This window comes from Culex quinquefasciatus, chromosome 2 (assembly GCF_015732765.1).
Source record: "Culex quinquefasciatus strain JHB chromosome 2, VPISU_Cqui_1.0_pri_paternal, whole genome shotgun sequence".
In the NCBI taxonomy this organism is placed as follows: domain Eukaryota; kingdom Metazoa; phylum Arthropoda; class Insecta; order Diptera; family Culicidae; genus Culex; species Culex quinquefasciatus.
The window spans coordinates 71,442,446-71,469,817 of NC_051862.1; the positions used below are offsets into that span (position 1 = coordinate 71,442,446).

The following is a 27,372-nucleotide window of genomic DNA, read 5'->3' on the forward strand; positions in this document are numbered from 1 at the left end:
TTAACTTTTAGTGATCAAAAGTCGAAATGGCAAATTATTTGTTCCATGTAAATATTTCTTAAACTAAGTCAAACCTGCAACTTTGCTCATGACATGACACAAAAACTTTTTAAACCCAAAAAAGGTTAGTGATTATTGAAAAAATATTTCCAAATTTTGAATACACATATTTTGTCTGACTCTTTAAACAAAAGGAGTTAAAGTTTACCTAAAAAAATAAAAGAGCGTCTAACCTGGAAAAAGCTGACAAAAGCTAGAGAAACGAAGATAATAAATAAATTGGAAATATGTATATAAAACAACATTAATTACTAACATTTTGTTTAAATCAATCTAAACTTATGTCACCACTACTCACTTTTTACTATTTGTTCTTGCTTTTTTTATGTGTTAGCTAATTCTTCATAATTGTAGCAGTGTTTTGTTTTGTTATAGTTTCTACATGTAAGAATGGTTATAAAATTTTGTGTAAATATTTCGTAACATCAACAATATAATTTCACTGTACTTTTTATTTTCTTTTAATCGCTGCTTTATACTGGCTGGGACCATTTGTGAATCCTTTGCTACGGCAGGTGCTTCATCTTTGCGGTAATTTTTGCATTATTATAGTTCCAATTTTGGTTGTGTGTTGTTGGATATCTCTACCAGACTATTGTAATTTGGTTTATTTTAAATATATGTGTCTTTTCCGTTTTTTTTTCGGCTAAATTGCTTGCAGCTGAACTAAACTCATAGCGTCTTCTTTAGTAAAAGTTTTGCAGAATATAGTACTGGTAAAAAAGCATAGCTCAAAGAATGTTTTATTGTTCTTCGTTTTGTGTGTTTTTGCCTGTTTGTGTTTGATTGCATCGAAGATAATTGATTATTCTAACCGCTAAAGATAACATGTTTTGTTTTCATATATAAGCATAGCTATGAATACGCACGTGTCAGTGAATGTGAATGTAAGTGTGTGTCTGTTTACTTTTACGTTTACTAATATAGTAACTCATCATACTATAGCTTAAAGTGTTTGTCTTGTAATCCGTTCAACAGTAAAATAACGACTATTTGGAGAGCTAAAGAGTTTTCTGGTTTGATTTTGCAATAAATAATCTTATCTACGAAGCAGTTGCTGCATGTATCTAAATCGATTAATTCTTCTCTTGTTTTTTTCATAGTGCTAAACTAATAAAAATAAAGCATCAGATCTCTCTTCTCTCACATCACAATCACACACTTTCCTCTGTAAAAAATAAATCAATTCCTTTAATCCACGGCGAGCGCACACGTTTCGTGGTCCAGGTGGCCGATGCACTCGATCGACGGATGGTGGCCCGAGTCCCACATGCCGGGGCCGCACCGCTTGCAGAGGCCAGACAGTGTGCACGGAATTTTCGGAAACTGGCGGAACTGGAACAGCAGACCGCGGGCCTTGCGCAGGATCAGCTGACCGTCCATGTACATGGCTGGAATGGAAAAACAGATTAAATGTTTCAACTTATTTTTTTACAGAGCATCACTGGTTATTAGTACATTTGTTGAAATATTTTGGTTTCATGTTTATTTCTTCACATTCAATTTCAATGCAATTCCACCTCAATGATGTATAAAGCAAAATTCGTTGGAGAAGCCGAGTTATTTATTTTGTTTATCAAAACCATCATCTTTTTGTTGAAACATAACATTTTGTATTTTACCGGTGCATATTTCATTTCTAGATTAGTTTTTTTTTAAACAATCAATAAATACGTCATGGGTTTCCTATGTACATAAGAACTTTTAAAAAAATAAGCGAGATTTCAAGTTTACATCGAGCCCCCTTCAAATTTCCCTAAAAATGAGGGGGAAAACCTAGGCCGTACCCCAGTTAAAAAAGCAGACAAACGTCAAAAAACCAAAACGAACCGAAATTACCGAGGGGTTAATGGAAGCAAAAATCATATTCAATAAATAAAAAAGCTTTTTTCAAAATTTTGTTTAATTTCAAGTTACAATTAAAGAAATATGAAAAGTAAACATTGTAAATAAATTTGAGTATTTTTTTTATTTTTATAATTCATCTGGAAAGTATTATGCATCGGTGGATTGTATCGAAGATTGTATCGAAAATATCAATGATAACAGCTTAAAATCACATTGTTCGATGCGAAGTGACGTTTAGTCATAAGTGGGAAGGTATAGCACAAGGATGAGGGCGCCGAATACATATCCTTCGCTTAGTGAGTTCAGCACGCCACCAGTTGATGCACACATGGAAAAAATCGCAATTTTATTTAATAAAAGTCGTTTCTTTATTTTTTCCAACATGAACCTTTATAAAATTTGACTTCTTCTAGCTTATGCCGCCTATAGCTGTTTTTCAATATGTATGCAATCATTTTGAAACGTTTTATTTTGCAATAGTCGACCTTTTTTCCTTTCAAGTTTTGTCCATTCGATCTTATGGCTTTCGACCTTTTGTCATACATTTAGAATTGCAGGAACACAAATATTTTCATAAATTCTTTGATATTTAGCAAATTTTTGATAGCAGCTTAACTGTAATGATGTATAAGGCTTGTACAAATTTTATTCAATGTTTTTGTCACCCCCTCCCCCTTCGAAGTTGGTCCTTCAAAGTTTGCTCGAAAAATCAAAGGGCAAACAATTTTTTTTTTTCAAGAAACTTAAAAATTTCAAGAGAAATTTAAGTACAATCAGTTGAAATCAATTTTATATGCATTTCCCTGCGTTTAGAATTATTTTTAGCAAGTTTGGGTTGATTTAAAAATCTTTTGATTTTTTGAAAATTTTCGATAAGCTATGAGCTATGATTTGTGTTATTTTAACACATATAAAATCTACCAAAAATATTTATTCGAAAATTATCTCACTTAGCAGAAAATGGTATTTCCGTCACTCTTTAAAGTTTCATAAAAATATTTTATAATTTCAACAATCTCCAGACGAATAAAGTTTGAAAATTCATCACGTACAACGTTTGAAATGTTTAACAATATTTCGAACAATAAAAGTCCAATCCACACTCACCCAGCGAGCTAAAGTGCAGCAGCATCTCGTCGGTGCGCAAATCTTGAGCAATCACGTCGTCGGCGTACACCGCGATGATGGCCAGACACAGAAACAGGTGGAAGTAGTCGGTCAGGTAGTTGGACCAGCACGCCTCCCACATCCGGATGGCCACGGCTTCCGTGAATTCGCGCTTGAAGCAGCTGCAAAGAATATTTGAATGAGATGTGGTTTTTTAATCTATGAAGATAAATTTAGAGAACTTCTTACAGCAGTATCCAGCGATGACAAAACAGCAATTCCATGGCGTCGGTGTGCTTTTGTAGATGCTTGTAGAAACTAGGAACCATCAATCGTATCAATTCCCTCAGGTAGCACTGAAAAATAGTGAAAAAGTTAGTTTGGAAAGCTGAAGGACCATGCGTTTCCACAGAATAGCTTTCAATGGAGACGCATGGTGTTTCAAACTCAAACTTACCAAATTTCGATCAATGTCGTTGTCGGTTGGTGTGCAGACAAAGATTGCCCGCTGCATAAGTCCCACAAAGCACCAGAACGTTTCAGATTCGTTTTTGATTTCGCACAGAACCGGTGCCAGCAGGTCGCTCATCCCTTGCGTGTAACTACGGAACAAAACCGTTAGCAAACGAATACTTTGAAAAGTTCAACCTTAAACTTACGACATTCCCGGGTTGTAGAACGCATAGTTCAGCAAAATGTTCTTCATCGTGTCAATGTTCGGGTTGTCCTCGCCGGCAAAGAACGGATTCCCGCGATCGGTACGCACCACGTCCTTCTCGATGACGCACTGAACCGTGCGCCAGAACTGGGCCTGCGCCTCCGGGGACATCGAGTACAGCCGCCGCCGGGTGATTTCCTCGTACTCCTGACGGCGAATCTCCGCCAGCGCCGCCCGGTCCTCGAACGTCGAGCTGGTGCTGTAGCAGTGCAGCAGGAACGGCCACACCGTTTTGCGCAGGCTCTTCTCGAGACCGCCGAAGAAGACGCACTTGCGCAGCTGCAGGTCGTCCTCGATTTGGCCCTTCTCGTTGAGCAACGTGCCGTAAAAGTAGTCGGTGGTGATCTTGTTGACCTTGTTCTCCTCCGGGTGGAGTTCGGACTTGCGCACCTCCGGACGGCACACCATGAACTGGCGGTACGGCTGGTTCGGTTCGTCTTGGCCTGGGGGAGTAAGAGGTAGCAGTTGGAAATTGAAAAAAAAATGAATTGGATTCATTGAATTTAATCTATTACGATAAAACTGATAAAGAAATTATCACTAATCTGTGAAATTTCTGATGCTTAAAAAAATTAAATGAAAATAAATGAATTTCATAGGGAAACAAACATTTTTTTCTTCTTTTCAATTTATCTTTTGATTTTAAAATTCCATAACTTTTCTAGGAGAGATATTCAAATCAGATTAATAGTATCCAAAATATCGTCGTATCAAATATATATAAGAACAAATGTTTTCTGAACTTAAAAATATCAGAACTGAACAATAATGGATTATAAACAAAATCTCAAACCAGCTGGATTCAGATCAAAAGAGCTCTGATTTGACTTAAATTAGGGAAAATATTTGGCCTCGCATTTTTTTTGTTTGTTGATTACCCACTAGGGTGGTAATTAAAAAAATCGACCTCAGGGTATCCCCAGATTTGGTTCCTTAGGCAAAAATAAGTAACTGAGAAAAATTTGAGCGAAATCGGTTGAGGGTTGAAGGTTTTTATCGTTGAAGTTGGCGAAAAAAAATTCTTTTCATACAAAAACGTCTTCTTTAAATCGGTAATAACTCGTCAGGGTTAACTCGGATTGTTTTGCGGTCTTAGACAAAGTTTTTTGTCATAAAATTTCACATTTTTTTTGCGTTTTCTTATACATTTTTGCTAATTTTCCCATACAACTTCAACGATGAAAAAAGACCTTTAACCTTTAACCGATTTGGCTCAAAATTGGCACAGTTACTTATGTTTACCTAAAGAATCGAGCCAAGGGGTACCTCTTACGATTTTCCAAAATTTTCATTTTATCTTGTTACCCTAATGTACACGGTGTATTTTTTCGAGAAATTAAGATAAAAAATTCGGCAAGTCTGATATTTGGCACCATGAAAAAAGTGTGGGTTTGAAGCATTTTTTTGATTTTTTTTCGATTTTGTAGAATTTTTAGAAAAGTCAATAAAAATTGACGAGTCATATCTATAAAATTTATTATAATATGCTTCGAGACTCTAAATTACTTATTTCGACGTTAACATTTCAAATTGCATCATGTGCAAACAAAAAAAAGATTTTTAGTCGGTCATATTGAGCTTTCCAGCTTGGATAGTGGAGATATTTAAAAAACGTTACTTAATCCACCTTTCTTTAGGTGGTTGGTGCCTTCCTCTCATTTATAGAGTGATTACAATCCCTTAAAGTGTCCACATGGTTTATGGATCTCCCCGAATGTGATCGCAGCACCTAAGAGGTCCTATATAATAATAAAAAAAAGTGACGAGTAAAAAAATAGACTTCCTACAGACTTTTTGTCAAGATTATACAGACACCGCCTTTCAGGAAAATGGCATCCCTCTACAAGGCTTTTTACGTGGCGATCAGACGGGACCATTTGAGGTTATGTAAATTCAGACCATTTTTTAAACTGCTTGTAATTTTAGATAGGTAAGTCAGATTTTGAAAATTCTTAATCCACAAGAAAGGTCTTCTTATATGCGTTCTAAAAATATGTTACATGTGTGGGTTTCATGAAAATCACCCTTTTTACCATACTTTTAATTTAATATGAAACAGTTTTTTTAACATAACTTTTTAAATACATGATAAAACTGCATGAATTTAAATAGCAACTTAGGGGACGTTAAGACGGAGCGACTAAAACCATTCCGGCCAAAATCGGTTGAGCCTGTGACAAGATATTCCAGTGACATTGATTTGGTACACATGTTTACATACAGCCAAACACACAGACATTTGCTCAGCTGGTGATTCTGAGTCGATATGTACAAATGAAAGTAGGTCTAGGAGGTCTAACTAAAAAGTTCGTTTTTCGAGTGATTTTATAGCCTTTCCTCAGTAAAGTGAGGAAGGCAAAAACTATAAATCTTCTAAATTTCGTTTGGAAACTTTTTATTGGAGATTAAAGTCTCAAGAGACTTTAATCTTGAGGCATATTCATGAGAAATTTGATGGATATGAACATGAACTCATCGATTTTCGTCGACTTTTCTGAAGAAAAATCCTACAAAATCGAAAAAATCTTTGAGAAAACATGTTGCTTTAGACCCCCGATGAAATATTTTGCCGGACCCCGCAAAATGTCGGGAAAGAGCCCTTTTTTCATGATGCCAAATACAGTACTTGTTCGTTAACTGGGCTGAGAAAGTAGCACAGTTACCGAATGCTGCTGAACGAAAAATGACGAGGGGACCACCGATGCATGATATTTTTTTTTAATGAAACATAGAAACTAAAGAGACCCAAATTTGTTAACTATGTTTACTTCTTATTTTTCACTAATTGTGACTTTAAAATTTATAAAATGTTTAAAAAAAGGTTTTTTTGTTGTTGAACTTCTTTTTTGCAACTACCAACCCCTCGGTAATTTCGGTTTGTTTTGGTTTTTTGACGTTTTTCTGCTTTTTAACCAGGAGGATGCTAAAGGCCGCCATCTTGGGTGATTGAGATTAATAACGCGCGCAAAATGCGCACAGTGAAAACAAAAATATTTTCTTTATAAATAATTAAATTTTTGTTATAAAAATTACTGTAGTAAAAGTCAAATTACACAGTAGTTAAGTTAAACGTTTCATGAGATAAAAGTACAATTTCAAATGAGGTCATAAGCACACATTTAATAATCCCAACTTTAGTAGTATATTTTGCAAATAAATTGATAAAAATTACCTCAAAAACATACACTAACGTTTGAACTTACATTGCGGTAAAATTTTACATAAAAACAATAATTACTTTATTTCCATTTTTGTACTTTTTTTTTACAGTGCGCAGTTGCTTTGTTTTGGTTCCGTAACGAACAGCTGTTCTTTTGTGCTGGTGCCGTAATTGAAAGCTCCCCTTTGTTCTGGTGCCGAAGTTGACAGCTATTGTTGGCTGCGGGCGATCTGCCTTTAGTGAGACATATTAATCTTCTCATTGAAAAGTGCCGGCGACAAAATTGGGCGAAAAGTTCACCGCCCGGAGATCGCGAGTGAATGAACACCGCGAAAAAAGATTCGGGGGTGCATTGGGGTTAAATGATCATTTCGTCATTCGGTTTAATTAAAAAATAATTATTTTTTCGTAATTATCGCTACTTTGATGCGATGTAATTCATTTTTACAGTAAATTAGGCATTGTTACATCAAATTTGACCTTTCAAACGCACCAGAATGGCCAAATTTTAAAACATCAATGTTTGCCAATTTGACCGTTTTACCCCCAATTCCCCTTGTAGAACAAAAGAAAAGTTCATCCGCGGTCTGTCAGCAGCGCGCTGTTTTGTTTGCTGGATCAACATTTGGAAATGTCGAACGTTGAAGGAAATCGCTCAAAAAATGGAAATTAACCGATTTCAAATGTTATGGCCGCAAATGAAAAGTAAGGGTGGCTAATTTTTGATTCCGATCTGTAAAACTAGTTCTGGCGAGGGTTCTGGGCACTGCGGCAATCGATTTTACCGGTGGGTTGCTTCCGGTTGCATTTGATTTGAGGAGAAGGTTTTTCAATCCACCAGGGGCTTATTCGGGGGCAACAGTTTCGGTAATCCGGAACTTCCGGTAAGTTTCATATATGCAGTGTTTAGCATGAAAAACAAACTTAGACCAATCTTTCAAGTGTGCGCTCTTTTTGAGGAGGGGGCGCAAACCGAAGAAGAGCGCAACTCGGGGGAGCGTTATTTCGGGGTTTGAGCGCAAATCGAAGGAGCGTTATTGCGGGGTTTTGGCGTAAAATGGGATTTTCTTTTTTAATTTTATTTACAATTAAACGAAACATTTATATAAGGGGTCATCCACAAAACACTGATAAGGCTGGTACAAATATTTTTAAAAGTTTTTGTCACCCCCTTCAAAATTGGCCCGAAAAATCAGGGGCAAAAAAATATTTTACAATAAACTTCAAAATTTCAATGAAAATTCAAGTGCAACCAGCTGAAATCAAATTAAAATACATTCTTCTGCGTTTAAAATCATTTTTAGCATGTTTGGGTTTATTAAAAAATCTTAAGATTTTTTGAAAATTTTCGATGCAAAACCTTTTTTTCGATACAATTTTTGTTTTTGTCAGATCTTAGATTTTTTGAAAACTAATGATTGCAAAACAACTGAACTAGTGTAAAATGCATTTTTAAACACTTTTTTCATTTGAATCATTTCTCGGACAAGACGTCGTCGCGAGCAGTCGATCCGAACAATTGCTCCCAAGTGAGAGTCTTTTTGCCGTCTGTTGGCTCTATAGCCACGTGAGTTTTTTTTTTCTTTTTTGTGCGGAATCTATTGAAAAATAGAGTAATTATGGAAAACGGAGTTCGAAAGAACACTTTGAAGTTGATGTTCGAGACCGGTGCGAAAGCACCAGTGCACATGGACGTGCTACGGTTTATCATGGACAAGCTGAAGCTTAGTGCTACGGATTTACACTCGGTCTACAAAGACGAAAATGACGGGAATTTTTACCTCAAGTTCATCGACGAAGCTGCTTTTTCGGGGTTCCTGAACAACCTTGAGGAGCATTACCAGTTCCAGTACAACGACGGTTCCACGACATTCGTCCAGCTGGCCACGGCAAGCCGGATCTTCCGATATGTCAGGATTTTTAATCTCCTCCGGAGATTGAGGAAAAGACCATTGCCCAAGCTTTAGGACAGTACGGAACCATCCGGCAGCACGAGGGAACGCTATCCAATGGACTTCCAGTTCAACGTGTACAACGGCGTACGAGGTGTACACATGGAACTAGCGAAGGAGATTCCAGCCAGCCTGTTCATCGGCCACTTCAGGGCTCGGCTTTATTACGATGGCTTGAAAAATCGGTGCTTCCATTGCAAACAAGAAGGGCACGTGAAGTCGAGCTGTCCAAAACTGGTAACAGTCTCGCCGGGAAGCGGCGGTCCACGTTCTTACAGTTCTGTGGCCGCCCGTGGGACTCCCGTTGCGCCACCGGTACTGGAGGTTCCAGCATTTAAACCACAGATGCAACTTCTAAACAGCAAACGCAATCAGTCTGTACCGACACCAGCACCTCCGCAAGTCACCGTTCCGGTTACCGAAGCAGCGATCTCGCAGCGAGAAAAGGTTCCAGCTGACGGCGCAGCACTACCAGCAGTAACACCAGCAACAAGTGGCAGTTCTGTGGCGGGTTCCAGCAAGACCCCGGCGGAGATTCTGAAGGTTCTGCAGAGCATAGCTAAAGAAACGGAGGAGCCCATGGACACCAGCCTCGACAAGGTGGCACCAAAGAGGCCAGCAGATCCGCCATCGGATGGTGAAGGGGGGGTTTCGGAAGAGGGGGGGTCTGAAGAGGGGGAACTGCAGAGGGGGTGATGAGGGTTTGGGGGTCTGGGGTAGACGCTGACGGATTCAAAAACAAGGAGGTAAGCGATCAAACAAAGCAAAAAATCGAAAAAGTGATCAAAACGATCGAAACAAGAGCAGATGCTAAGGCCAGCAAGTGAGCGTAACATAACCTCACTTGCGTTCCCGTAGAACACGTGGTGCTGACAGTCAGTTAAAGTTTTTGTGCGTATTGGTTTGCCGGAAGATGGTCTTTACTCGTAGTATTTGTACAATCAACATCAATTCTATTAGTTGTATTGCAAAGAAACTATTACTTAGAGATTTTATTTTTAACACAGACATTGACATACTTTTGCTACAAGAAGTAGCCTTTGAAAGTTTTGGATTCTTACATTCTCACACAGCTATAGTTAATTTTAATAACGATAGTATTGGTACAGCTATTCTTGTGCGTAAAGGTATTGAGTTTAGTAACGTGTTGATGGGATCGTGCGGACGTATACTATCTGTGTCTATCGATAACTTTAACATTATTAATATTTACGCTGCTTCAGGTACTAATCGCAAAAAAGAAAGGGATATTCTTTTTTCTTCAACGATAATACCACATCTATCATCTGTAAAAAATAACATTATTGCTGGAGATTTTAACTGCATTTTACTTTCTTCTGATTCAAACAGTACAGTTCCAAATTTTTGCAAAGGACTTGAATCTTTGGTTAAATCCGTTTGTTTGTTCGACGTGGAAAAGGAAAAAATAAATCAGTTCAATTTACATTCATTCGTGGAATATCTATGTCAAGACTCGATCGCTTTTATGCTCCAAAAGACTTTTAAGCAAGGTTCTGTCTGTGTCAACCGCAGCAGTTCCTTTCTCTGATCACCATGCCGTTCTTATTAAATATCAGGTTCCTGATGGAATTCCATTGAAATTATTTGGAAGAGGATTTTGGAAAATCAATCCGAGTTTGATTGATAATTCAGACATTCATAATAAATTGATAACTGTTTTAAATGACTTAGAAACCCGTGAAATGTTTTCGCGAGATTTGAACAAATGGTGGAATCAAACAGTGAAAGTCAAAATTAAGCAAACTTATAAATCTGAAAGTTTTCATTTGAATCAGCAAATCCATCGTGAGAAAAATTTTTACTATACGTGTTTAAAAGAGATTATTATAGAGCAAAGTAATGGGCGACACGTTTATGATGAAATGATTTTTATTAAATCCAAACTTTTACAAATTGAGCATGATCGTTTAAAAAACTTTTCGTTGAAAATACCTCCAACATCTCTAGCTTCTGAAGAAACTCTCTCGCTTTTTCAAATATCATCCAGTATTAAAAAAAATTACTCTGATAACTTACTACATCTTCGTACAACTAAAGGTATTACTTCAGATTACAAAGAACTAAAACCTTGTATTGAAAATTATTTTACAAAAATTTTTGCAAATGAATCTTCCAATAATTCGAATAACTATTTTCCAGTATTAAATAATATCAATAAATCATTAAACTTGCAAGACTCCAACATGTTAATAAGACCAATTAGTAAAGATGAATTAAATACTATTATTAAACTATCAGCCAAAAAAAAGAGTCCCGGTCCTGATGGACTCACTTACGAGTTCTACGAACATTTTTTCGATGTTTTGAGTGATCATTTACTTAAGCTATTTAATAGTTATTTGAGGGATGGAGTATGCCCGGAACCAAGTTTTTCAGAAGGAATTATAGCCTTAGTTCCAAAAAATGGAGACCAAACTGACATTTCAAATAAAAGACCAATTAGTATGCTCAACTGTGATTATAAAATTTTCAGTAAAATTCTAGCAAACAGACTACACGCAGTTTTACCAAATTTAATTGGACCTGGCCAGGCAGCCTGTAATCCAGAGAAATCATGTATATATAATCTTCGTTTAATTCGCAATATCTGTCTCCGTGCTGAGCAAACAAAAAGGTTAAAAGGTCTTATATTAAGCATTGATTTAGAAAAAGCATTTGATAATGTTAGCCATGACTTTCTTTGGGCTGTTCTCAAAAAGTACGGTTTTCCAAATGAATTCATTACATGCATACAAAATCTTTACAAACACGCTTCATCGAAAATTCTTTTCAATGGATTTTTAACAAATACGATTTTAATATTAAATTCTGTTCGACAAGGTTGCCCTTTGAGCATGGCTCTATTCGCGCTGTACATTGAACCACTGATTCGTTTGATATATGACAATGTTCAAGGTTGTTTCATAGCAAACACTTTCATAAAAGTGATTGCTTACGCAGACGATCTGAACATTTTTGTTTTAAACGATCACGAGTTTGATACTGTGCTGGAGCTCATCAACTATTTTAGTATTTTTCTAAAATAAAATTGAATGCCAGGAAATCTCATTTTATGAGATTAAATAACTGTCGTTCCGGCCCTCACATGTTAGAAGAAAAATGAGCTTAAAAATTCTGGGAATTGTTTTTATCAGGACTTTTCTAGAACAGTAGATAGTAATTATAATTCAATCATACCAAAATTTAAAAATGTATTAGCACAACATTCAAAGCGAAAATTAAATCTAGTTCAAAAATGCATAGTGTTAAACTCCTACGCTTTGTCCAAAATCTGGTACATTGCCCAGATATTTCCACCCTCTAACAAACATTTGGCAGACATTAGAAAAAGTTGTGGTTGGTTTATATGGACCAACTTTTTCAAAGTAGATAGAAATCAGCTTTATCTTCCATTAGAAAAAGGTGGGCTTGGATTAGCAGATCCAGAAGTAAAAGCGCAATCCCTTTTTGTTAAAAATATAATTTTTGCATTTAATGATGATAAAGATAGCTTTATGTTAGCACAAACCCGTAATAAATCTCTTACTAGAAACGCACGAGCATGGCTGGATCTCGCGTCAGAGTTGTCTCATTTTAGTTATTTGGATAGCTGTAAATCATTTTATAACTTTCTTTTACAAAAAAAGGAATACTATTCCTAAAGTTGAACGTGAGAATCCAGAATTTTCATGGGAAATAATTTGGGAAAACATTAGCAAAAATTTTTTTAAGTTCCTATGCAAAAGAGGCGTTATACATGGTGTATAATAATTTAGTCCCAAATAGATCAAAAATGTTTCGTTTAAAAGTTAGAGGAGTTGTAGATAACCTTTGTGAGATTTGTAATAATGTTGACAGTACAGAACACAGGATAAAAAATTGTAAAAATACCAGGCAAGTTTGGGAATGGGTGGAAGAGATTATTAGCAAGAGATTGAAGTTAGTAGTAGAAGATCCAGAAGAAATCATGCAAATGAGTATAGTAACATCAATGAAAAGAAAAGCATGTTTATGGCTAGTAGCAGAAGTAATTTGTTTTAATCTTAAAAATACCAATAACGCAACAGTAAAGGACTTTCAGCACCACATTAGAAAAATCAGATGGAACTTTCGAGAAGTTTTCAAGAATCATTTTGGGAATCTGCTAAACATTTGCTAAGATCGCTATTTTTTGTTGTAAAATATCTCCGTAAAATAAAGACAATCATGAAAAAAAAAAAAAATGTGTAGACTATGGCTTGTTATTTAAATTTTTATATTTTTTTTTAATTTTTTGCCCCCCCCCCCTTGACCTCGGCCAGGGCCGAGGGACAAAAACTTTTTTTAATATTTGCATCGGCCTAATGGGTCATCCTCAAATCTGGGTATCCAAGAACTCCCGGATGTCATGGCCTAGATAGCTACCTGATCAACGGAGGTCTATATGGGTGAATTAACCATCGGTATAGCTTCAGGTTGCTTCAGTGAACCACGATGGATACCCTTCGCCATGTTGGATTATTATGGGTCCTCCAGGAACTCCCGGGAGTTATGACCTGATGATTTACGTGACTACTGAGAGTTCCTGGGAAACCCATAACAATCCAGCATGGTGCAAAGTGTCCATCATGGTCCACTGAAGCTTCTTGAAGCGATACCGATGGTTGATATACCCATATAGTTTCGCGTTGATCAGGTAGATCGTCAGGTCATCATTTCCTGGAATTCTTGGATGATCGATAACAACGTACCTCAGAGTATCTATCGTTGTTCACTGAAGCTACCTGAAGCCACACCGATGATCAATTCACCCATAAGACAATAGGGTCCTAAAGCCCTGAGTCAATTGTTATGTTCAACGGTAAAAAAAAACAGAATAAAACCCATTTTTGATCATTTTTTTTTCATTTAAATACAAAAAATAGGACAGAACAACATTTTTTTGATGAATCAATTAAGGTCCGCTTAGAACGAGCTGTGATTTTTTTTTAAATTGATTTAAAATCGATTTTAAATCCTTCTCGGTCGTACAAAGTGTCATTGTACTCAGAAAAATAAGCTTTATCGTTGTGAACAATAATATCACAAATGTAAGCTTCACCTTTGGGCCCAATTGAAACATCACTAGCGTGCACAGGGTGGGGCAACATGGGGCAACTTCCCCACCATCCTCAGAAATTTGTTCTAAATTTGGTCAGGGGGTGTCCACAAATGACGTATTTTTCAAAACGTCCATATTATTGCCCCACCTTCCTCACGCTAGTGTGAAACATATCAAACGAAATATTTGAAACCAAACCTGCACAACAACAAACAAACAGAAAAATGAGGCGTTAATTTGGATTCAACAAAGTATTTAATTCCTTTCGTTATTGCAAATCGGCTTTTGATTGCATTTTCAGATTTGGACAAGGTTTCATCCATTGATGTTTTTTATGACCAAAATAGTTATTGTGCACTATTGCCTCATATTCTTCATACAAAATGGTGTCTGTCTATACACAAGTGCTGTGAATGTTTTCGCAAATCTGTATCTTGAGATAAGATTTTCTGAATACCAACCATTGGCAAAGTTTTAAGTTATGACCAGGTTTGAATTAAAAACTTTTTTTAGTCTAAAAAAGATTATAGTTACAATGGTTAATACACCCATATAGACCCCCGTTGATTAGGTAGATCATCAGCATGGCTTTCTACCTAAGGTACTCGCGAGTGTGCAGTAGTGCGGTTGTCAAAATCGTTATCTCTGACTCTCTCACTCCACTGCCACTGACATTGTTTATGTTTTGCTTTTCCTGGCACGGTCCATTGTTCGTTTGTTATTGTTTTGGTTTTAGTGGAGTCGGAGTCATGCACTCACACTAATGCAAAGGAAGATCGAGAGTACCTATGATATACAGCCTTGGATCGTCAGGTCATAACTCCCGGGAGTTCCTGGAGGACCCATAATAATCCAACATGCCGAAGGGTATCCATCGTGGTTCACTGAAGCAACCTGAAGCTATACCGATGGTTAATTCACCCATATAGACCTCCGTTGATCAGGTAGCTATCTAGGCCATGACATCCGGGAGTTCTTGGATACCCAGATTTGAGGATGGCCCATTATCAGTGTTTTGTGGATGACCCCTTATATAAATGTTTCGTTTAATTGTAAATAAAATTAAAAAAGAAAATCCCATTTTACGCCAAAACCCAGCAATAACGCTCCTTCGATTTGCGCAAAAAAACCCGAAATAAAGCTCCCCCGAATTGCGCTCTACTTCGGTTTGCGCTCCCTCCTCAAAAAAAGCGCACACTTGAATGATTGGTCTAAGTTTGTTTTTCATGCTAAACACTGCATATATGAAACTTACCGGAAGTTCCGGATTACCGAAACTGTTGCCCCCGAATAAGCCCCTGGTGGATTGAAAAACCTTCTCCTCAAATCAAATGCAACCGGAAGCAACCCGCCGGTAAAATCGATTGCCGCAGTGCCCAGAACCCTCGCCAGAACTAGTTTTACAGATCGGAATAAAAAATTAGCCACCCTTACTTTTCATTTGCGGCCATAACATTTGAAATCGGATAATTTCCATTTTTTGAGCGATTTCCTTCAACGTTCGACATTTCCAAATGTTGATCCAGCAAACAAAACAGCGCGCTGCTGACAGACCGCGGATGAACTTTTCTTTTGTTCTACAAGGGGAATTGGGGGTAAAACGGTCAAATTGGCAAACATTGATGTTTTAAAATTTGGCCATTCTAGTGCGTTTGAAAGGTCAAATTTGATGTAACAATGCTCAATTTACTGTAAAAATGAATTACATCGCATCAAAGTAGCGATACTTACGAAAAAATAATTATTTTTTAATTAAACCGAATGACGAAATGATCATTTAACCCCAATGCAACCCCGAATCGTTTTTCGCGGTGTTCATTCGCTCGCGCCAACTCGCGATCTCCGGACGGTGAACTTTTCGCCCAATTTTGTCGCCGGCACTTTTCAATGAGAAGATTAATAGATGTCGCCCCCCTGTTTTTAACTGGGCTACGAAGCAAATATCGAGCGTCCAATTAGAAGAAGTCCATTTATATTTTTTGTCCACCAATTAAAAAAATAATTATTTTGGCCAGGGATCAATCATGCCTAATTTGAGGCACATCGGATCACTTTTAATATGTATCCTGCTGGTTTGACGTGGAATAGTTGTTGATGTTCAGCGTAGCACAACAAACAATGTTATTTAAATTGACAAAAAGGAGTTTTTGAACGAAAATAACTTCTAATGAAAAGATAACCAACCATGCGTCTCCTCCATCTTGGCTTGATCTCGCTTTTCTCAGACACTTTTTGATGGAGACGCATGGTGTTTGCACCTCAACAAACAAACCATGCCACCCTTCTCTTACCCGGCGCCAGCTTAATGTTGTGCAGCAAGCAGTGCCACTGGTGCAGCACCTGCGCCAGATGGTCCAGCCCGCCGTGGTGAAAGTGCAGTATCTTGTACTGCGACTCACGGGACGCAATCACCAACTGTCCGGACGTGCAGTTCTCGTCGTTGAAGAACAGTCGCAGCGCGCGCATCTGACTAAGGTCCACCGAGAACCTTCGACACTTGAGCGGGGTCTTCCGGTTGACGATCGGGGACGCGGAAGCACTCTCCGGGAAGGCCAGATTGTGCTTGTACGCGAGGAGCTCGGGGGACATCCAGTTGGGGTTGTTTTCGTCGCTTGAGGACACGGACAGGGATCGCATGAAGCGCTCGTTGGGCGGAAGGACGGCGTCCGGGGGTGGAATGTCTACGTTTTGGATGTGTGGACTGGCGATCGTAATGTTGACCGAGGTTACTGAAGTTTGCGAGGGTAACACTTTGGCGGAGCTGGCCGCTTTGGCGCTTTCTTCCGTTTCGATCAACGGTTGAAGTTCGGTTTTCAATTCCTGCTCTTCGGTAGACTCTTCGACGATGCTGGTGGACATGTTCGTCTCGGAGGTTATGATGCCTTCGTCTTCTTCGTCGTCGTGCACGTCTTCACGGCTGTATTCGTTGCTGTTGCAGAGACTGGCCTTGTCCGAGCTAGAACTGATGCTGATGGTTTCCGAGTAGTCCGAGCAGTTCATCGACTTGGCATCGCTCGAAGTCTGCGCCAGTGTGTCGTTGTACGGTTCCAGGAATGGATTTGTGTTTGCGATCTTGATCGTCGTGACGAACGGATTTTCACCGGGCTTTTCCGGAACGGAGTGACCTGCAAGTCCTTCGCCCTTTTGAAGTTGTTCCTTCTGTTGCAATTTAAGCTGTTCGTGCTGTTGGTGTAACTTTAGTTTGTTCTCACTCAAGCTGTTACACCTGAAAAACCCCACATTCTCCACCGTCGACGGACACTTTCTCAACGTCGAGTTGGGGATCCACGTGAGAAATAGCGTTGGTCGCTTTGCATTGTTATACTGATCGATAAAAGTCTTTGTGGTTACGGTTAAATAGCCCGGATAGTGCAGCACATCGGATTCCTGCCGAATCACCGCCGGTGGATGGACGCAAATGTTGTTCTTGCAGAAGAGGACCTCGTTGTCCTCGTACACCATCTCGTTGTTGCCCTCATCGCCGTCCTCGTCACTGCCCATGATGTAACTGGACGCGCGCTTCAGAATGCTTACGATGGGCATTTTGAGATCTGAAAAACGGACGAAAAAAGAGGAAAAGTATGTTAATGGAGACGCATGGCTTTTAACCCTCTACCACTCAACTACTAGTTTTTTTTTTGAATAGGTCCTATAAACTATTGTCTTTCATATGAATATAGGACCTATTCAAAAAAAAAACTCTAGACTTCTAGACAAGCTTTTACCTTAAATTTCGCAAAAAATCCATCTTTGCCAATTTCTTAAATAAATAGTTTTGTTGAGGTCATGTTTGGCCGTGACTGAGGAATATTAAACATATATGACTGACAAAACAAAAACGAATCATTTCAATCAAATTCAAAAACAGAAAATGAAAAACATAATAAAAATGATAAATTTAAATATTCATAAAAAGTAAAAACAAGAGAAGAACACCCAAAATATGTTTTCCGTTGAACAAAGGATGTCAAATTAACTCGTAAACATGGGTCAAACAAATGAAAAAAAAAAAAAAAACAAAAAAAAGTTGAGGGTTTAGAGCTAACGATTTCCATCGAACTCATTAGGGCGATAACGATTGGTCGTATATAAATAGAGCCAACCGCATTAATGAATGTAAAGGAAATGACCAAGGTTGTTGTTCCGTTTCGTCGTTTCATTAATGTTGTGCAAGAAAAGAAGAAACAGCGTATCGGAACAGAAGTTACAACTTTTTATTCCCAGTGGACTCGACTCATGAGATTGAGAGCAACAGGATACTTTTTCCCTCTGTGAGATTTTTGGTCAGCCGATTGTTAGAGCTTGTTAGCAGTAGCAAGGGAATTTGGTGATAAAAATCAATATCCCACACGTGGGGTCATTTTTATTTGTATATTAGAGGAAGAAATCCATGGTATGATATCAGCCTCCTACACGGGTGTTGAAGGATGGTTGTGAGAATGGGGAATATTTATCAAGTTATTTTTATCCTGTGGGAAGCAACGTGTCCAAATTAGTCATTCGTATCAGTATCAGCTTTCGAAATCATTATTTTTTTCGATGAAGCTCAAAGTTGGCGTTGCTATTCAGCGTAACCATTTGGCCAAGCCTGCTGCCTGGAGTCGAGGAACATAAAATTCAAACAATATTGAAAACTGTAAAAATAGCAAACATATAAGTAATCCATATGAATTCAAAAGTCTCCTGAACTGGGTGACAATCCTCTGAATCGATTCCTTAGGCAAAAGTAAGTATCTGTGCTAATTTTTAGCCAAATCGGTTAAGATCAGGAGGTCGCTTTTTATCGTTGAAGTTAATATGGGGGAAATCACAAAAATGTATGCAGAAAAACATCGTTTCAGTATTTTTTTGTCAGGTGGCGCGGATCTCGCCCAAAATTATCCAAGTTTGATATTCTTGCAGAAAATTTAATTTTCTACAACTTTGTCGAAGGGTGCAAAACGATTCGAGTTGATCCTGTTTTTTTTGTGATATGGGTAATTCTCCGCCAACTCACACAGCAGTTGCCCCGACCCCTCTTCGATTTGCGTGAAACTTTGCCCTAAGGAGTAAATTGTGTCCCTGATCACGAATTCGAGGTCCGTTTTTTGGTATCTCGTGACGGAGGGGCGGTACGACCCCTTCCATTTTTGAACATGCGAAAAAAGGTGTTTTTCAATAATTTGCAGTCTGAAACAGTGATGAGATAGAAAGTTGGTGTCAAAGGGACTTTTATGTAAAATTAGACAAATTCGTGGTCACTCACGACAGGCACGGAAGACGAAACAAAGAGAAGCGCAATAAGTAAACACACTTTACACTCTAAAAAATAACCCTGCAAAGTTAGAAAAACACGAAATTTTGAAATGAAATTTTTTCTTCTAAATGAAAAAATGACCTTTCTGGGTCAATGATTCGAAAAGTACATTGAATTTCCCATAAAATGGCATGTTCCAATTTTTTTTTTACAGTCGAGTAACGGAAAATGGCAAAGTTTTAAAAACGTTTTTAGTGTTTTTTCGATGAAAAACTAACTTAATCCACCTATGTGGTTGATGCCTTCCTCACTTTTTACCAACAATGGGTAATATGAGTGGTTTGGACACATATTTCAGCTATTTTTTTTAGGTCCAGAAAAATAAGTACACAGATATAACTTAAGTTGTCATAACTTGAGACAGGGTTGCCAGATTTTCAATTATGTGGACTCGTTGGAAAGGTCTCTTGATTACCTAACCAACGATGGGTCGGATGATGGTTCCGGACATCGTTTACATACATTTAAGTGAGATCCGGCTTCAAAAAAGTACATAAATATCACTTAAGTGGTCATAACTCGAGACAGGGTTGCCAGATCTTTAATGTTGTGGACTCGTTGGAAAGGTTTCTCGATTATCTAACCAACGATGGGTCGGATGATGGATCCGGACATCGTTTACATGCATTTAAGTAAGATCCGGCTTCAAAAAAGTACATAAATATCACTTAAGTGGTCATAACTCGAGACAGGGTTGCCAGATTTTCAATTATGTGAACTCGTTGGAAAGGTCTCTTGATTACCTAACCAATGATGGGTCGGATGATGGTTCCGGACATCGTTTACATACATTTAAGAGAGATCCGGCTTCAAAAAAGTACATAAATATCACTTAAGTGGTCATAACTCGAGACAGGGTTGCCAGATTTTCAATTATGTGAACTCGTTGGAAAGGTCTCTTGATTACCTAACCAACGATGGGTCGGATGATGGTTCCGGACATCGTTTACATACATTTAAGTGAGATCCGGCTTCAAAAAAGTACATAAATATCACTTAAGTGGTCATAACTCGAGACAGGGTTGCCAGATTTTCAATTATGTGAACTCGTTGGAAAGGTCTCTTGATTACCTAACCAATGATGGGTCGGATGATGGTTCCGGACATCGTTTACATACATTTAAGTGAGATCCGGCTTCAAAAAAGTACATAAATATCACTTAAGTGGTCTTAACTCGAGACAGGGTTGCCAGATCTTCAATGTTGTGGACTCGTTGGAAAGGTCTTTAAATTATCTAACCAACGATGAGTCGGATGATGGATCCGAACGTCGTTTACATGCATTTAAGTGAGATCCGGCTTCAAAAAAGTACATAAATATCACTTAAGTAGTCATAACTCGAGACAGGGTTGCCAGATCATCAATTATATGGACTCTTTGGAAAGGTCTCTTGATTACCTAACCAACGATGGGTCGGATGATGGTTCCGGACATCGTTTACATGCATATAATTGAGATCCGGATATATGTGAAATCACATTTTTATACATAACTTTTGAACTACTTATCGAAACTTCAAACAATTCAATAGCGATGTATGGGACCCTAAACCAAGTCGAATGCAACTGGTTCGATCAAAATCGGTTCAGCCAGTGCTGAGAAAACTTGGCAAGATTTTTGAACACATACATACATACATACACACACACATACACACACACACACATACACACACACACACACACATACACACACACATACAGACATTTGTTCAGTTTTCGATTCTGAGTCGATATGTATACATGAAGGTGGGTCTTCGAGCTTTTAATAAAAAGTTCATTTTTAGAGCAGGATTATAGCCTTACCTCAGTGAGGAAGGCAAAATACGTTTTTTCGTAATTCTGAGTACGCCATCAAATCGGGCGTCTAATTTTACATAAAGTCCCTTTGACACCAAATTTCTATCTCATCACCGTTTCAGGCTGCAAATTATTGAAAAACACCTTTTTTTTAGCATGCTCAAAAATTGAAGGGGTCGTACCGCACCTCCGTCACGAGGTATCAAAAAACGAACCTCGGATTCGTGATCAGGGACAAAAGTTACCGAATAGAAAAAAGTTTCACGCAAATCGAAGAGGGGTCGGGACAACTTTTCCTGTTTTCGTGTAAATTGGTAGAGAACTACCCATATTTTAGTAAAAAGCAATGCTGTTAATCGATGAATCAACGTCATCGATGTCGTTGATCGTTGATTTAAACGTAATCGTAATCGCAGCCATCGTTGATTTAATCGTCAACGTCAACGGAGTCGTTGATTTAAACGGCGTTGATTATCGATAATCAACGAGTTAATCAACAGCGTTCTATTATAGTTGTCTAGAGTTTTTATGAGGAAAGAACGATTTTTCATAAATGTATTGATTGGGAAACATTCTCATATAGATGTGACATGGTTGTTCGGGGATCCGAGTGTACCAAGAGGACCGAAGTGACCGGATTTTAAACCGTAATTTAAGCCTTAGCTAATTACTGGTCACTTTCATCTCCACTTTGGTTCCCAAGTCCAACCAGGATTTTTCTTATGTAAATGACACCGAGGACGGACGGGAACCGAGATATGGTCGGATTAACACCGGAATTATGGTTCCGGCGGGTTCAGTAAGAGTCTCGCATGGCTAAATAACGACAGAATTTGTTTTTCTATGATACAATACTGAATTGACCGCATGACCCATGTTCCAGATCCCAGATTGAGATCGGCCAAGATGTCAAACTTCATGACAGACCGGAGTAGCCTACTGTTGGTGATCAATGAGTTTCGATTGAACCCCACGAGAAAAATCTTTCGTGTGGTGCCGAAAACCGATCGCAGTAGGTCATAATTATTTTGTTTACTCTTTGAATACTAGCAGGTAGCTACTCCGGTCTGTCATGAAGCTTGACATCTTGGCCGATCTCAATCTGGGTTCTGGAACATGGGTCATGCGGTCAATTCAGTATTGTATCATAGAAAAACAAATTCTGTCGTTATTTAGCCATGCGAGACTCTTACTGAACCCGCCGGAACAATAATTCCGGTGTTAATCCGACCATATCTCGGTTCCCGTCCGTCCTCGGTGTCATTTACATAAGAAAAATCCTGGTTGGACTTGGGAACCAAAGTGGAGATGAAAGTGACCAGTAATTAGCTAAGGTTTAAATTTCGGTTTAAAATCCGGTCACTCTTGGTACACCCGGATCCCCGAACAACCATGTCACATCTATTTGAGAATGTTTCCCAATCAATACATTTATGAAAAAATCGTTCTTCCCTCATAAAACTCAAGAAAACTATAAAAGAACGCCGTTGATCAACTCGATGATTATCGATAATCAACGCGTTGATCAACGCCGTTTAAATCAACGACTCCGTTGACGTTGACGATTAAATCAACGATGGCTGCGATTACGATTACGTTTAAATCAACGATCATCGACATCGATGATATAAACGCCGTTGATTTCAACGATTAACAGCATTGGTAAAAAGCATTTTCGTATATACTTCCTATATCCAGGTTTTTAAGCGAAGATGGCGTTCCAATGTTGAACGTCCGAAATGTCAAAATCGCGCAGTAGCACCAACATTAGAAAAAAATTGGCTGTCATGTCATTGCACACTTTTTCCGTAATGTTGGTACCACTGCGTGATTTTGACATTTGGGCGTTCACCATTCGAACGCCATTTTCGCTTAAAAACCTGGATACATTGCATTGCTAATAACTCATGAGGATCAACCCAGATCATATTGCACCCTTCAACAAAGTTGTAGGAAATTGAATTTCCTACAAGAATCTCACACTTGGGCAATTTTGGGCGAGACCTGCGCCACTTACTGCTAAAATTCTGAAGCGACGTTTTCCCCATATATTTTCGCGATTTTCCCCAATCTCAAAAAAAAAAAAATTAGTTAACGTAAACGTCAAAAGAGTTCATGCCAACGGGAACCAGGAAGAAAAGTTTTCATCTTTCATGGTGCAATTTTGAATTTTGCACCATAAAAGTTGAACAGTTTTCTTCCTGGTTCCCGTTGGCATGAACTCTGTTCACGTTTACGCGAACTCCTTTTTTGCGTGCATATAAACTTAAACGATAAAAAGTGACCCTTAAACCTTAACCAATTTGGCTCAAAATTGGCACAGTTACTAATTATTGTTTAAAGCATCGAGCCAGGAGGTATCTCTTGAAATTTTCCAAAATGTTCAATTTTTCTTGTCACCCTAATGAACAATCATTTTGCAGAGATTTAACTTCTTACAAAAATATTGTATAGCCTGATTTCCTGATTTCGCGAAAATTGCTATGAAAAAGTTTTGAATATCATTTTCTGTATAATTTGTTATATTTTTGTATTTTAATAAATTTCATCCAATTATCATTTTTGAACAAAACTGATGACAAAATGTATTTTTCTGTTTTCTTTCATTTAAAAACGACGAAAATGTCGTAAATGTTAGGAAAAACCTGAAATATCAAAAAACTTCAACTGATAAATGTATTTTAAAGATTTATAGATTGAAATAACATAATTTAACACTTTCAAATAAATATTTTTTGAAATTTAACCAGCCATTTGAAAAGCCCCTGACGCAAATAATAATTTATTTCACATGAATTTCATCGAATTTTATAATATATTTCATAACTTAACAAAGTGTTATTGTTTTGCTGAAAGTTCAGTAATTTTCTTGTGGCAGTTTGACAGATCATTTGCTGAAGATTCAGCAATCGTTGCTGGTATTTCAGTTATCAAAATTTGATTTTGCTTGTCATTGAAAATGTTTCCAGTACTGCTATTTATACATTTGTTTCATCAATCGTCAAAACCTTAAAAAAAGGTCGAGGCATTTGTTAACATTAACATTTTTCTTACCTTGGTTTCTAAAGATCACAATACAAAATATGTAAAAAAAAAACACAACTTGTTTGAAAAAGGATTTTTTCTCGGCAGCATCCAAACAATTAGTCATAAGTGACATTTCAGTTTGACAGATATGCAGTTACTGATTTTGACGAAGAACTTCGTCTTAGGGCTCTATACAGGGTAGCAATCCAAAATTTCGCGAAGCGAAATGAAACGCTTTGGTTTCACCTTCCCCTCTCGGCAAATTTCCCCTCTTCTTAGCGCACGCTGGTTGGTTGAACAAACGTTTCCCAATCAGTCAATCGAGAGACGTGAGATTGATGTATCTAAAATCACCCCCACTCTACCTCATAATTTTCGGATCGTCGACGCGGCAAAAAGCGAATAAGGAGATGTAGGGGAATGGGTGCAAAAAGGCGGGGCATACGTCCCCGATCTAAATTAACAAAACGCGGCTCGGTCGGTCCCGATAATTCATTCTGTTGCTGGACGTCGACGAGTCAACATCAGGAGCAGATGGCCTGGCCTGGAGACCCGGTAGCAGAAGGCTTGGAGGCCCGGGAGCAGATGGCTTGGAGACCCTAGAGCAGATGGCCTGGAGGCATGGACACGCCAAGACATGCCAGCCGGCATGAGCGGGAGTTGATTATTGGAACTGGCAACCACCTGGAGTGGCCGGAGGCCCCGGGGATGTTCCGATAAAGGGACATTTGGCGGAACCATAAGAGTTGGGGCAATATGGGTATCATGAAATTTGACATTTTGGCAGTAGAGCAGTTCTCTAGGATTTCGGTGATTCGATTTTTTTTGTATTTTTTAATCCGACTGAAACTTTTTTGGTGGCTTCGTTATGCCCAAAGAAGCCATTTTGCATCATTAGTTTGTCCATATAATTTTCCATACAAATTTGGCAGCTGTCCATACAAAAATGATATGTGAAAATTCAAAAATCTGTATCTTTTGAAGGAATTTTTTGATCGATTTGGTGTCTTCGGCAAATTTGATACTGGACATGCAATTTGACATTTGGGCAGTAATGGCCACCAACTAGAGTGGCCGGAGGCCCCGGGGATGTTCCGATAAGGGGACATTTGCAGAACCTTAAGAGTTGGGGCAATATGGGTATCAAGCTCTAGGGTTTGTGTGTTGTGTCTTTAACACATGGTTCAGAATGACTCTTTGTAATAAATTTTTTTGTTTGCAAAAAATTTCTTGAAAATTGTTCAATGCCGAAAGTTAAACATAGAATTGATGAAATGATTTCATATAAACTGGCTCTAAATTTTTGCTATTACGATTAGCTGAAGAAGCGTCTGAAATTTTTAATTGTTATCAAACGTCAAAATACCATCTTTGAGCAAAAATAAATAGATCTTACGAAATAACTTTTTCTTGATTGATTTTGTGGCCAAGAAACGCAAATATTAAAAACTCTAAAAATTTCATTTACTTGTGTGTCCGAAGTTCTTCGTCATGATGGTTATGCCTGTAGGATTACCACTGCACCTTTTTTAGCAATGTTTTTGTTCATTACCGAATTTCAGCAAAAGTGCTAATTACTGAATCGCATTCAGTTAATTTTTTTTACTGAAATTGCGATCCAAAATTTGCTGTGTATGTTTGAGTTTGACCAATTCCCACGCAAAATATGGATTATTTCGAAGCGGCAGTTCAATATGAGCGGTAAGTGCTATTTAATTGGAAAAAGCTTTATAAAACGACAACAATCCTGTTTATTCCAATTTACCTAAATGTTTCATACTTCTGGAGATTCTTCCAGACATCAAACTATTTGTAATACCTAAGTTAGAACATTATCTCGAACAAAGCGACCGCAGTAATTGCCACTGGGATGAGCTTGAAAATAAATATAGATATTCAAAAAATAAATTGTTAACCTTAACTTTCAAGTATTATTCAAAACGGTTTATCTAATACAATGAATATTTGAATGAGATCATCAATCAAGTTTTATGAATTCAACACAAAACACAACAAAACGTGTTTGACAAACCCTACGTCTCCATGAAACACAAACCACCTTTTCATCTACAACACGCCAATAAAAACAGCTGAACAATCACAATACTAGAAAATCGATACGTTCTCTCGTAAAATGAAAAAAAAAACTGCTTCATGCCACCAATAATTCAAGGTCGCATCCCGCAGAGCAGCCAACAAGCTCGACCTTTTCTGCATTAATCGCCCAATCGATCACGATTTACGAGCTGTTGATTTCCGTTTTGAAATTGCGAAGCTTTAAAACCCATCATAATATGCTAAAGTGGTGCTGCTATAAAGCTAAATCTCATCTCAATGCACAATTTCTGACGTAGGTCGGGTTGGGTGGGTGGTTTTCGCCTGGTTGGCACAGTAATAATTGTCACCACCCACGCCATCATCAACCCCGCCGTCATCACAGATTCATGGAAAATTGCAGGAAGAAATAACGACGACAACGACGTCGAAAGGGAGGAAAAATATTGTCCCTTTTCACTTTCTGTTTGAGAAATAAAAACTGGATGGCATGCGGTTGACTGAATGTAGAATTGCTTCCATACAACATATAGCGCATTATATTACTTCATAATGTTTTTCTGTGCCTGAAAAGGGGGTTCTTTTTGAAATGATATAGCACTGAAGTGGTGGTTTCACCTTTATTTGAGTATGCTCTAGAATTGAAGTGGTTTCCTCTGCAAGCACTAAATCTTGCACTCTCCGCAGGGAGTTGACCCAAAAACTTTGAGGTTTCTTTGCTCTACAAAAATAAATCTCACCTTATGGTTAGTATCGTTCCTCTAATTGTATAATCCAAGCAGGCTGCTGCTATGACTAAAATAACTTCCCAACTTTTAAGGGAAAGCTTGCTGATTCAAGCAGTAGGCTAAGAGCGTTTCACGATTACGTTTTTGTATTGCAAGATTTGCGGAAACCACTGGGTAACTAGATTTGTAGGAAAAATACTGCCATAAAATGCGTGTGGCTGCGCCTTAGCCCCCGAATGCTTTTCCTCTGCGTTTTTCTCACATCACTTTTCTTTCTTTTCTCCTGCGTGAAAACTTCCGCACAAAGTGAACAATTTTAATCCAATTTTCCTCAGGTCAAAACCCCCTTTATTCGCTCGAAAATTTAACCACTTTTCACCCGATTTCGATTTTCACGTCACGCGATTATCGATTAATTCTGCACGTTCACGTCACGCGGTGATGATGTTTTCTCGCGGCGTACCAACTCACTGTGATGGAAGGACATTCGGCTGTGCGACAGCAGCTGCGGGTAAAGGATATCACTGTTCCGAGCGATGAT

The 27,372-nt window shown here is 38.2% G+C and overlaps 1 protein-coding gene across 2 annotated transcripts; it reads right to left on the bottom strand.

The window, feature by feature from the left end:
• Window positions 1–339: 339 nt before the first annotated feature.
• On the bottom strand, window positions 340–27,372 carry LOC6040783 (TBC1 domain family member 16). 2 transcript variants are annotated; one of them, XM_038255278.1, is made up of 7 exons: window positions 26,844–27,372; window positions 16,217–17,476; window positions 3,675–4,176; window positions 3,473–3,617; window positions 3,265–3,371; window positions 3,016–3,197; window positions 1,252–1,451 (listed from the first exon to the last, which is right to left on the bottom strand). In XM_038255278.1, the coding sequence occupies exons 2-7, from the start codon at window positions 17,466–17,468 to the stop codon at window positions 1,252–1,254; spliced, it is 2,388 nt and encodes a 795-aa protein (XP_038111206.1). In that variant the 5' UTR covers window positions 17,469–17,476; window positions 26,844–27,372. The 2 variants fall into 2 exon arrangements, with proteins under 2 accessions (XP_038111207.1, XP_038111206.1); XM_038255279.1 differs by lacking the exon at window positions 26,844–27,372 and having other exon boundaries at window positions 340–1,451; window positions 16,217–17,468.